Source organism: Mangifera indica, unplaced genomic scaffold, assembly GCF_011075055.1.
Source record: "Mangifera indica cultivar Alphonso unplaced genomic scaffold, CATAS_Mindica_2.1 Un_0080, whole genome shotgun sequence".
In the NCBI taxonomy this organism is placed as follows: domain Eukaryota; kingdom Viridiplantae; phylum Streptophyta; class Magnoliopsida; order Sapindales; family Anacardiaceae; genus Mangifera; species Mangifera indica.
This window is the reverse complement of record NW_025401172.1, coordinates 27498-41042: the sequence shown is the minus strand read 5'-3', so window position 1 is coordinate 41042 and position 13545 is coordinate 27498. Positions and strand designations below refer to the sequence as shown.

Genomic DNA, 13545 nt, shown 5'->3' with positions numbered 1-13545 from the left:
TTGTAAAGGTTTTTGTTACACATTGACAACCATTGGATCAAGTGGTTTGATGTCAACTAAATAAATATTATCCGTTTGTTTTGCATAGTAACAATAAATCATAAAAGTGAGGCCGAATGACTATTTCTTACTTGAATTTTAATAGAAAGATAATTTCCTATCTTTTAAGTTTGAAAATTTTGTTTTATTACGATTTATCAAAGTCAAACATTAGTTTTAACAATCAAAGAGTATTTTTGTTACTTTATATAATATATAATAAGATTAATATCACTCTCATACTTAATAGTACAAAAAACATTACATTTTCATCCTAACATTTCAATTTTTTCTTCTTATCTTTTTTTTTTTTTTGCTTTTCTTCTCCTTTTTTTTTTTTTAATTCTCGGTCGTCAAAAAACACCTAGGGTGAAGTGAGTAGTTCAAAAAGTGACAACTTTCAAATATGACGGGTGTGTATTATAGCATACAAAGTCAAGTAGGGCTAGCATTGCAACAGAGTTGAACTAAATTAAGTATTGTTGGGCTCAAGCTTGACTTGATTCACAAAGTTCAAGCTCGATTAGCTTGAGAGTTATAGGCTTGAGCTCGAGATGGGAACTGTTGAGTTGAGCTTAGCTTACAAAATTACTTCAAAATTTTATAACTTATATAATTATCAAATACCTCATATATTCAAAGTTAAGAAGTAAGATGTTCGAGGTGTAAGTGTAAGATTTTTAAACATTTTAGGAATTTGTTGATGGTATACTCAAACTGACCTGTGAGCTCATTGAGCCAAACAAAAGTTAGGTTGAGCTCGGTTTGATAAAAATCGATTCAAGTGTAACTCAGCTCAATAATAATCAAGTCGAGCCAAGCTTGACACAATGAGGGTTTGACAGCCTAAACCCTCAACCTTTATCTCCTCTCAATCTCACTCAATGGAGAGACCACATCTCACCTTTCTAACACTTTTCTCTTGTTCCAACATTATTATTCTTTTTTGGCGTTATTATTCTATTTCTAACACCTTTTAGTGGCTTTCTAGCATTATCCTTCTATTTCTGACATTATTTTGGTGGGTTTTTGACATTGTTATCTTGTTTCAATGTTCTTCTTTAGGGTTTTAGCTTTTGACATTGCACTAGTGATATTTCAACATTGTTCTCATGTTTTTGACGTTGTTCTGCTATTTCTAACACCTTTTGATGGCTTTTCAGCATTGCCCTACAACTTTTGACATTGTTTTGATAGATTTTCAACATTGTTCCACTATTTGGACATCGTTGTTTGATGTTTCCAACTTCTAACACTATTGTGATGACTTTCTGGGACCATTCCCCTCTTTTAGATATTGTCTTTTTGCTTTCAACGTCTTTTGGTGATTTTTCAATACTATTCTCCAATTTCTGACATTAATTTAGTGGCTTTTTGACACTATTATCCTGTTTTTGGTGTCGTTCTTTGGTATTCCTAACTTTTAACCATGTATATATTGAATAATGAATTGTCATCTAGTTTTAATAAAAATAAAAGTGTATTTTTATTTTTTCACCAAACTTACAAAAAAATTTAACAAATTTTATTTTCCAAATTCATAACTTAATGGGTGGAAAATAGTGAGTTGACCTAAACCGCAATTTTCATGGATCTAGACTTCACAAGTAGGGCTGGATTCGAGCCGAGCCAGCTCGAGCTCGAGCTCGGCTCGGCTCGGTTCGAGCCCGAAACGAGCCGGGCTCTGCTCGGCTCGATCGAGCTCGAGCTGGCTCGGTATATTTTTTTAAAAATTTTTTATACAAAACGACGTCGTTTTGATTCCCATATGTACACAAAACGGTGCCGTTTTGATATGAAAAATGAGCCGAGCCGAGCCGTTACCGAGCCAAACAGAAAACGAGCCAAACTCGAGCCGAGCCGAATCCGGCTCGAGTCGAGCTCGAGCCGAACTCGAGCCGACCATTAAAAAACCGAGCCGAGCCCGAGCTCGGCTCGACTCGAATCCAGCCCTATTCACAAGTAAAGTTTTGAACTTAGTTGTTAAGTGTTTTTGCAAACATTTTTGAAACACAAAGAGCCGACTGAGGGTAAGTGAAGCATAGAAAATGTGTAATTTTCAATTGGAAATATTTTCTTTTCTATTAAATTTAATAATAAAATAATAATTTTAAAGACAAAATTCATTTATTAAATTATAAGAAATTAGTCTAGTTAAAAAGGTGTTAACAATGTCATATATAAACTTTTTTACATATAACCCTTTTAATTATTTAATTTGTTTTTAAATGTAAAATCTTTCACTTAACACATATCACAAAAACATATGACATAAATAATATCTAAGAATATTCATATCTATTAATTACATATTCTATGAGTTTAGAGAAAGCTAACCCTACATATAGAGTATATTCCATTGGCTTGAAAAGTCTTTGGCCAAAAGATTTGTTCCCACCCAAGGTATAGTGAAATTTCAAAATCCCACATTCCAACTTTTAAAAACCCAAACACCTATTCATGAGCCAAATTCTATTAAAAATCTCAATTAGGGTTAAGGATAAAACTACCATTTCAATAATAATATTAAAAAATATATAATTTATTATATTCCTCCCCGAGTTTTAAAACTAACAAATTTACCCTACCTAAAGTTTTCCAGTTTTGAAAAGTCATATTTCTTACCCTCTCAAAACCTATGGTTTATTTTCTTCACCTCTAATCATTATCTCTGACGCCAGCAATTTTCTTTTTCCACCCTAAACCATCTCTGACACCAGTTGTCACATTTTCCTACCCTAAATTATTTGGACGAAAAGTCTAATAGTCGGAGAGAGACTAGTTGTCTAGATGACGATTTAGGGGTGGGGAAATGTTGCAACTGGTACTGACAACAGTTTAAAATGAAAAGGGGACATTGTCAATGTCGAAGATGGTGATCGAAGATGGAAAAAAAACCTTAATTTTGAGGGGAAAATGTTATATATTTTTAATATTATTATTAAAAATGATAATTTTACCTCTGTCTCTAACTGAGATTTTTAACAAAATTTAGCTCATAGATAGATACTTGAGTTTTTGAAAGTTAGAGAGTAGAACTTTCGGATTTCACTATACATTGGGTAGGAACAAGTCTTTTGGCCAAAGTCTTTTATTGAAGATATAAAATGAAGATAGATTGCTTGCTAATAAAACTAATAAATTGAAATACTAAAAATAATAATAAAATTAAATATGAGCACATATTTCATGCATGAATAATGTCTCTCTCAATGAGCACATCAATAAAATATGAACAGGGCAAATGATTCATAAGAAACCATTTACAGAGTAGCTGATATTAATTAGTATTTAAGTTTAAAAGGTTGTCTTTCATGTGAAATATAATAGATAAATAAAGTTCAAATGGTGTTACTTCACGTGACAAAAGGATAAACTTTTACGAGAGATAAGGAAACTTTAATATTTAAATAAAGGCCAAAGGACTTCTTTCCACCCAAAAATTGCTTCTTTTTCAAGTTTTTATCCTTTAACTTTAAAAAACTTTTTGACTCAACAATAGACAGTTTAGTTAATCAAATCCATTAGTTTTAAAATTTTATCTCTTTTTTCCCTTTAAAATAATTTTCCGCTAAACCAAGATTTAAAAAACAATATTTTCCCCCTAGGGTTGACTCTTCAATCTCCAACAGTCTCTCCCTTTGGATGTATTCTCTTCCTTCGACGGTCTCTCTCTTCTCTAGCCAGTGATTCAAGTTGGGAAGGCGAAAATCTTTGTTATCTTCCTAAACAAAGACGAGATCTCTCGTTTTGGTCTTCTCGACTTGAATCGTTGGTTGGAGGAGGGAAAGATTGTTAGAGGGAGAGAACACGTCTAGAAGGAAAGACTGTCAAAGATTGCGCCAAAGGAGCAACCAAACATTGAAGAGTAAATCCTAAGGGGGTAAATGTTGTTTTGTAAACCTTGATCTAGGAGAAATTATTATTTTTTAGGGGTTAAAAGGGAAAAATAAGATAAAATTTTAATTTTTAAAAATATTATAGATAAAATGATGATTTTGTCCTTAAAATTAAATAAACTTAACAACTCATAAGTGATAAAAGGAATTTTCAAAGTTAAATAATAGGAACTTGAGAATGAAACAATCTTTGGGTAGGAATAAGTCCTTTGGCCTTAAATGAATCATGTGAGACATGAATTAAATATTAAATTGGTAATATTGTGGAAAAATGGATGTGCACATTGCACCGAAGAGATAATACTATGTATACTTATTTTAAATATATAAATCTGTACACATTTATGTATATTATCATTTAATTGAATGTTACTTTATTTTTAATTCAAAATCATCCAATCACATAACGTCATACATCAAATATATATATATATCCATATTTATATTTATATATTCAAAATATATACATATAATTTTATTATAAATATAAATATATACATATAATCTCCACATCCACATAAAATTTCTTATAGTTTTTCGATTTCACTTGCACCAAAGTTTCCAAACAAACTACATAATTTCCCCGATAAAATGAAATCTTTTGAATGCTTACCATTTAGCAAATTAACTATAGAAGTGTAGCCACCGACAAGTGAACAAGAAGGCAATTTTCCATAAAAACACATAAATTAATTGATTAATAAAGAAAGCAAGGCAATTTCACATGCTAGCATCCTTTGTAAAGGTTGCAATTGACAATTACTTCATTAATTATACTTAATGTTATTCTTAAATTAGTGACATCTAGATTAAACAGTAATCATGTTCTTTTTTTTAATATTTTGGAATCTAAACATAATTTAAATTTTTTACATTAGTCTTGCAATAGAATTAGGAAGTTGTGACAATTAACAGTAGACTTGTTTTCTCTACGATTTAGGATAGATAGTAACAATTACGGAAATAGTAAGATAAGATAAACTTAGGTTATTTTACCGTTTTGACTTATACATTTATTTAAAAAAAAAAATGGCTTTCTCTACGATTTGGAATTCGAAACTAAGATGCTCACCGAACTTTATAATATTAAAATAAATGAGAAATTATAGTATTTGACTATGTAGGTATTCTTTAGGGATAATTGTGATAACAAATAACATTAAATAATTTTTTTTTTTGTAATTAAATATATAATTATTTTTTACAAATTTTTCATTGAGTTTTACAATATTATGATTAAATAAACACTGCTAACAAACATGGTATATTAGAGTAGACACTAACTGATATTAAATCATTTAAAAAAAAATTAGTATTAGCGAAAGAAAAATAATAAGTGAATAAATAATTGATTGTTATAAGTATTATTTTTATGATTTTAGTGATCAATTATATATACTCTCATTAAAATTAAACAAATTTATGGTTTTAATAAAAGAAAAATTATTTTTAAAAGTCAATTTTTCATCGTTAGAAAGTTTTAACGATGAAAAATAAATTTCTAATAATCATTATCTCTTTGTTAAAATTATAAATATATTTAGTTTTAAAAAAATATAAAAAAATAGTAGTTAAAATTATATAAAAATAGTATTTATAACTATCAGATATATACTCATTCATTCTTTTTCTTTCCTTAATACTTTTTTTTTTTTTTGGGTGGTAGTTTAAGGTTGAAGGTGTCGGTGGGTTGAAAGGAGCATGTTATTATGGAAGCAAGTGCTTTCACATGCCTCATCTGCTTTTATTGGTTGGTGTTAATTTCTGTGTCTTTGTAATCCCATTTATGATGATTTGTTGTTTGACCAAACCCTAATTGTATTGATTGCTCCACATTGCATAAAACCTTCGTTCAATTATATATGTTAGCCCAAAGAACTTATTCCCACCGATTTTTGTAGCTATTATTAAAGGTAAAATCGTTATTTAATAAAAATATTTAAAAAATTAAAAATTTATCATATTTTTTATCCTAAACTTAAAAACCTAACAATTTCTCTCTCAACCTCACCTAAGGTTTGAAAAATGACAAATTCTCCTTAGGGTTTCGATCTCCTCTCTCCAGCGACAATCTCTTTCCCAGACGTCAATGTTTTCGCTCCCTTCCAGCTTCTTGTGTGCTCTTTTTGAAATTTGCAATTCATGCTACATTTTCTCTTAGGAGAGATTCAATTGGTAAGCTCAAACTCCCATTGTTACATTTTCTCTTAGGAAAGATTCAGACTAACTCATTTGTGCTAAGTCAATTGTTTGAAGACATCAATTTTTATGGCCACAGCAGGAGATCAATACAAGTTGTTGAACAGTGCTCATGTGGCCTCACTCTCATTCAAGGAGCTGGTGCCAAAGGAGCAGGTATTCATACCCTTCACCTTTTACTTTAATGGTGTTCTGATTCTTTGTTAACTTTCTTTTGCAGATGGGTTGTGCTTTTCTAGTTTCTTTTGTGCTATTTTTGAAATTTGATCTTGTTTTTCATTCTATTGATTTGGATTTGTTTTTAGTCATGGAAGCATTGATTGCAACTAGAACTACACATTTTAATGCTCAGAATTTTGTTTGTTTGTTTTTCTCTGAATGTTGGTTCTATGATCTGAGTGGAACATTTATATTCTATTGCACGTTTGTTTTTTCACTGGCAAAGATGTTGATCTTTGTATGTAAATATGTTGCCTTAAGTAAACCTGGTTATAAATTTCTGGTTATATTTATTGAAGACTTTGACTTGTGACTAGTGACAATTTAACTGTTGCATGCTGAAGTGTCTCTTGTTGGCCAAGTTGATTTTTCTTCTTGTTTGCGTGAATCTTACAGTTTGTTCAGATGGAACATTGCCTGGATATCATTTGCATCATGGGTATGGTTCAGGAGCAAAATAGTTGGCTCATTCAGTTGGAGGATTGTAATATAAATTCTTTTTGAGTCTTCATCACCAGTAAGAAAAAAGGAAAATAAAATCATTGAATTTCTGGAGGAAAAACTCTGCAACTCTTTAAAAATGCTTTTCTATTGCTTTATGCCGTCAATGTTCTTTTTATGGTTCTTTTGGGATTAATAGTATGTTATTGACATGGTTGAACATCAGCAGATCCCCACGGCTATTACCACGGTTGCAGGTTAAACCAAGCGAAATGCACTCCATCACGGATTAGATTTTTACAAGGTGAATTATGTATGAATATGAAAGTATTTTGAGCTTTCACATCTATATGTGCTTTAAGCTGCTTCAGGAACCAAAGTGTTGAATGCAATCAAAGTTTTCTCAATGTCTAGACAGAATGGCTTATTTATAAATTCATGTTTTTCTCACTGCCAATCCGAGAGGCAAGATACATGGTTTCTCAATGATTCTCCTGTTGTTGGTAACCAGGTATGCCCAATCTAAAGAGTTATGCACGGATTTCCAAGAGCCTAAATTATGAAAACTTATATAATATATCCTTACTAAAATAGGCATGCATTTTGTTTGATTATATGTTTGCTTGTTTGTTTGTTTGTTTGCAGATGAAAGGCCACTTCAATAAAATAACAAATGCATTGTTTTTGAATTTTTCTTCTTCCCTCTTATAAAATGAAACAATAGTAATCGAATTTAGCTCAATCACCCACATCTATTGAGTGGTTTTGTTGATAACTCACGTTGAACAAATCTATTACGTTTTGACTTAACTGGATTTGGTCACGGGAGACTAGTTTTTTTCTTGCATTCTTACTAGTCATTAAAGGACATTATAAAGCTCAAGACCTAAAGAATGCCCTTTTTGAATTTGCATATGGGATTATAATACTTGTATCTTATCTTGTATATGCCTTAACTCGCCCCATTGTTGATTAGTGGTTGATATAACCGAAGCATAAGTTACATATAAATCCAATTTTCTTTTATTTGACAATGTGCAGGCGGTTGCAATAGCTGTTGGAGATTGGTATTTTGATTGCACAGGCGTTAAGGTCATTGATTGTGCTTACCCTTGTGACAAAACTTGCCCAATCTAATTTTCAGAGCCTAATTTAATCAGTTGGAATCAATTTAAATGGTCTATGTGTAAGTGTATCCCATATTCTACCCATCATTCATTAAATGCACTTACAATTCAACCAAGGATGAAAGTAGAGACAACAAACAGAGGATTGCTGAGAAATGCAAATGCAACCAGCAATCCTTTTCCATAGCTACGGCTGTTTACTTGCTATGTATTGGAGACTAAAAAAGAGTCTCACATTTAATAAAAAAAAGAGTAAAACAAGTGATATATAAATATGATGGATTGAACTTTAACATGAATTTATTAGTTTTATGAAATATGAGTTTCGATCTCCGCATTTATAAGCCAATATATTTCCAAATGACCTCTAGGGAGGGTTTTGGAGATTAAAAAAGAATCTCACATATAATATTTTTGGTAACTATCATCTTTGCTCTGAGATTTCTAGAGCTGTGAAGCTTAGCCTTCTGAATTTGTGTGTTTAAACTAATCCAAGAAAAGGACAACCTTTTACCCAGAAGTTAATTTAACTCGTAGGATCCTTCAGCAATAAAATTTCATTTCATGCCAGTCAATTCCTCCGTATAATCTTTTACCATATATATATATATATTTTGGTAACCGAGGATCCCACCCGTATCGATTAAATGGGTAAACTTGAGTCATAGTGATTGGATTCACAGTCATTACATCAAATAAGTTAAGATTTTATAAGCGTGACAAAAACTCAAACCCAGATTTCTCTTTAAAAATTCTAATACTTTATCAGTTTTGTTAACTTTTAAAATTATCTTTTACCATATTTTTTCCTTCATTTTTCTATATCAAGGAAAAGAAAAAAAGTTAAGTTCTCCTATATAACAATTAGTTGATTTAAAAATCATTAGCAATGATTGTTGCAAGATTCCAAATTGCTTTCAAATGATGGAAAAAATGATTTGTTAGTTAATCTGCATTAATTCCTCTTGCAGTAACTAAACCAACTTCGTTTACAGAGTTTCATAAAAACCAAGGGGGGTCTTAAAAATTAGCTATGTTTATCATATGAAGACAAGAGAGTCATCATCTCATAATTCTAGTACAAGTTTCAAAATCAACGTATGGACCAAAATGAAATGTACAGAAGAAAGTAGCCTGCTATTGACAGAATAGCTCAAAACAGGCCAAGCACATAGCATTATTGTAGGGATTCCCATATGTGGTAGTTACGCTTTAATTACTGGTGGATTTGAATTTGAATATGACTTACAAAGATGTAAAAATTCACTGAGTTTGGAAACCAGGTACCAGTAGAGATAGCAACAAGGTGGATAGGGTTTGAATACGTTAATCCTTATCTCTGTAAAAAGAAACCTTTCCTTGAGGATGATCGGAATCCCTATCTCCTTGTCACCTGAAAAATTCTCTATTCTTTCTCTCCCTATTCTAGCGGGAAAATTCCTTACACTTTTCTCTCTTCATATCCACTAAAAAATAATAAAATATTTAGTAGATGTCACATCATATTTGTAATAATTTAAAACTTTTGAGAATAATTCAATATGTAACGATTTAGGTATTATGTAAGAGAGCAGATGAATTGGAGAGGGGACGAGCCAGGGAAATTTTTATTTGTATTTTTGATTGTGAGGATTTCAAGTATTCTAGTCCTTATTTCTATCTTTATTAGAGAATTTTCTTTTCGTTCGAAGAGGGATAGGTTGAAGACCCAATTTTGTGAGTCGAATTGTTATCTCTAGAGATCGGCAATACAAGAAGGATCATGTGCTGCTCTTCCACATTTTTGATACTCAATTTGTATCAAACTATTATTTTTCTTCTCTATCAAGAACTTCTAAAAATTATCAGATAACAATTAATAGTCTATGTTTAATCCTAGTCTTTTTCAACTTGATTTTCTATTAAAAAAGGTCCTCAGCATATTATATTTGTGTATCATTATCCTTGCTTTTATAATGATTTCATCATCATTGCACTCATCTTCTTCCCTCATAAATTATTAATGCCCAATAGCTTGAACCTTGCCCTCTATTATACGTTTAAAGAAAAGCAAAGATTCTAAAACATTCAGCTTTGTAAAGTAGAGTTCATAAAATATTATTAATAGAAATGAAAACTTGGCATTGGAAAGCTGGTATCTCATCATCAATCCCTCCCCTTAAGTCTAAACGCTATGCTTTTTGTATTCTTTCCACACTCAAGATTGTAGGGCCTCAATGAAAAGGCCTAATAATTTAGTTCACATGTGTTTGAGCACACAAGGATAAATAAATAAATAAATATACATATATATATATATAAAATCAATATAAAAAAGGTAAATGTATCTGTATATTCATAGCAACATCAATATTAATAATATCGTTCTCCAATGTCTGCAAAGAAGAAGCTTATAATATTGAGAAAGAGTATTTCTTTGGTTGCTGTGCACATGGGAAATCATAAAGGATTCTGTCTTTTGCTTAGGGCTTGTACTTTGAAAGCCACTCTAGCTTTAAAAGTTGTGTAAAACCCCCTATGAAGCTCAAGGTAGAAGATGATTAGACTATTTCATCTGTGTGGTGTGGTCAGTTCTATCTCAAATAGATGATTTGGTTCAAGTAAAGTTTTTTTGTGACCAAAAAAAATAAAAGTAGAAGATCTTTGCACCATTTCTTTAGTATCCATTAATTCTCTAGTGAGTTTCTTGGAGTTAAGATTATTACGTAAGTGTTTTCCCATTTATATTAAGTTTCAGAATGAATAGATGCCCCTCTGATGGTCCCCTCACATTGTTGAAGTAAAAAGTAAAATTTGCCCACTTCAAGCACATAATGGCTAATGGCCTCATGTGAATTTTGTCACCTCTGGATTCAATTAACTCGCTGGGAACTATTACTAATACTTATAGTTTAAGTTTTTTCAATTTGTAGATTAATATTAGTGGTGCATTCTTTCTGTATTTTGCTTTAGTTTAAGAAAAAATGGTGATTGGCAACAAGGAAAATTGAACAGATGGTAAGAGAAGGTAAACCAATAGAAGAGTAGAATATTTGTTTCTGTCGTACTGTGATGGACCATTGGGAGAGAGGGAAGTGACTTAAAGGCTGTAAAAAAGTAAAAACTATCACCATCTGTTAGGGGACAATGATAGACAACCAATTAAGAGAAATGGTCCCTTGAATTTTGCATAAGGGAAAGCTCATATGAAATTTTAATGTATTGTTCAATGTGAAAACGATCAAATGGAAAGAGATTGCGAGTATTAAAGTAACTGAGTCCCAGGAACAAAGAGAGTCACAATCTTCATCAGCTTCAACTTTAAAAGGTAATGAACAAGGCAACTTTATTAAAGCCTTGTGGATAATTCTAAATTCAATCTTAGAATCAGCCCTTTTTATAGTTTTCTGATAAAAGAAGAGAAAAAGTATAGCTTTGAATCCAGAAAAAAAAAAAAAGACTTATTCTTGATATTCAATCACAAATATGGAAGATTTTTGTATAAAAAAATTTACAAAATCAAAAGAAAATTCTATGGCACACACCTGTAACAAGAAGACACCTTTTACAATCCATCAGAAAAAAAAAAAAAAAAGAAGAAAAAAGTTGTGTAATCCTTTCTTCCCTCCCCCTATTAGACTCTGAAGCTGCTAAATACAAGAGCAATTTACAAGCTAAAGGGTTTGTCCAAAAGCCACAGAAAGTCTGTGTAGATCTTTAGTATGCATATATGAAGCCTGTGAAGTTTGTTGATGTTGGTTCTGATGCCAACTGGTACTTGATCCATCTGATATAAAGGGTGCTTCTGGTTTAACTTCACTGTACACAGGCTGAGGGATTTGGCTTTGTATTGTGCTCCCAAGGAAGAATGGTGTGTTGAAATATTCAGACCATTTGATGTCTTCTTGATCACCAGATTTTCCAGAGTCTGTTAGTCCCCACGAAAAAGCAGCGGTGTTACTCTCAAAGAAAGAATTGTTGCTTTGCAATTCAATGCTATTACTAGTGCTTCCATTGCTGGTGCTGCAATGGTTACTGAAGCAACTAGCTTCCCAGTTTTGGACTCCACTGATATCACTAGGAGGATTCTCAGAAGGAAGACTAATGGAAGGCTTTATGTGAATTGGAGTTTGGAACATTGAAGCTGAAATGGAAGGGAGACTGGTTTGTGTCATATCAGAATTAAACTCGGAAATCATCTGATCAGAAGAGGAGGAATTCTGGTTGAAGCAGATCGATGAATTCACGTTAACTGACAAGCCAATATTAGGCCCATAATTCAACTTCTGGAAAGGGAAATAACCTGCCAAATCCGGCCTGCAACTTCTGGTAGCAGTATCGTTGGAGGCACCACCAAATCTATCCAGAAAAAATTCCTGAGTGTGAGGATTAGTAGACAAGTTGTTGCTGCTGCTGCTGTTGCTGATCATATTCAAAGAAACTTCTGGAGGGTAGTGTCTTTCTGAAGAAAAAGGAGGAGGTTTCAAGTCTGCAGGCTCATTGGAGTAATCTTCAGAGGTTTTGTCATTGCTTGTAAATTTCTTTTCTGGATCATTCTCAACCTCAGAGAGAGGCTTGTGAGTGTTGGGGTCAATGCCTTTTTGTCTCAGCTTCTTCTTAATGCTAGAGTTCCATAAATTCTTAATCTCATTATCAGTTCTCCCTGGCAACTGAGCTGCAATCTGAGACCATCTGATAGCACCAAACAACAACAAATTAAAACAACTAAACCACAAAATTAAACAAAAATGGATATTCAACTCATTAATCCTCAAAATAAACCTGTTTCCAAGCACTGCATGCAGTTCAATTATCAAATTCTCTTCCTCAAGTGAAAATGCTCCTCTCTTCAAATCAGGCCTCAGATAATTAATCCATCTCAGCCTGCAACTCTTCCCACATCTTTGAAGACCTGCAGCCAAAATTACAACCTCAAAAGTAAACTAAACAGTCCTTAATTCTGTGCAATGCATTCCAAAAAAAAAAAAAACAGTAGTTGTTCTTCTTCTACCTGCAAGCCTGGGGACTGAACTCCAACATCCATGTCCATGCTTGGTAATATAATTCAGAAGCTTCTCATCTTCTTCAGGAGACCACAGGCCCTTCCTCAGCTTTTGCTTGTAGCAGCAAGAATGCCTTCCCATGTCAACTCCAAGTTTATGCAATGGAGTATGAGCAAAAGGGTGGTGGAATTTGTGAAGAAAGAAGAGAGAGAGAGGTTAATAAAATGAAGTAGCAGGAGGGGTGGTGGTGGGGAATCAAATTAATAGGAAGAAGTGACTCAAAGAGATACAAAGTCACATTCAAGAGGAGAGACTGAAAGTAGATTATGGTTTCTAAATTTATATATCATCTCTGTCTGAGTTGTGTTCTCCCTCTTCATTGGTTGGTCCATGTCAGCAGGTGGGGACCACCGCACTGTGGGGTCTATGTGTGTGATGGACGGCCAGGATGTAATTGGAGAGGCAGACATCTATTATGATGATGGAGATGAAGAAGAGCTCCAATAATTTGACTTACATTGCAAATGTCTTGACCAAAAGCTTGAGAATTCATGCAATTTAGCTGCATTGGTTGGGCATTTTCCTGATATATAATTCAGGGTAGAGACTAAAACTTGCAAATTAGTCCATGTAAAAGTT

At 32.4% G+C, this 13545-nt stretch overlaps 1 protein-coding gene and 1 long non-coding RNA gene across 3 annotated transcripts; one reads left to right on the top strand and one right to left on the bottom strand.

Moving 5' to 3' along the window:
* Positions 1 to 5964: 5964 nt before the first annotated feature.
* Positions 5965 to 8110, top strand: LOC123207472. 2 transcript variants are annotated; one of them, XR_006500358.1, is made up of 4 exons: positions 5965 to 6113; positions 6220 to 6293; positions 6753 to 7308; positions 7839 to 8110. It is a non-coding gene; the product is annotated as an uncharacterized LOC123207472 (long non-coding RNA). The 2 variants fall into 2 exon arrangements; XR_006500357.1 differs by having other exon boundaries at positions 6217 to 6293.
* A 3260-nt stretch (positions 8111 to 11370) lies between these two features.
* Positions 11371 to 13198, bottom strand: LOC123207471 (transcription factor MYB61-like). The gene is made up of 3 exons (XM_044624933.1): positions 12915 to 13198; positions 12686 to 12815; positions 11371 to 12595 (listed from the first exon to the last, which is right to left on the bottom strand). The coding sequence occupies exons 1-3, from the start codon at positions 13045 to 13047 to the stop codon at positions 11578 to 11580; spliced, it is 1281 nt and encodes a 426-aa protein (XP_044480868.1). The 5' UTR covers positions 13048 to 13198; the 3' UTR covers positions 11371 to 11577.
* Between the last annotated feature and the right edge of the window lie 347 nt (positions 13199 to 13545).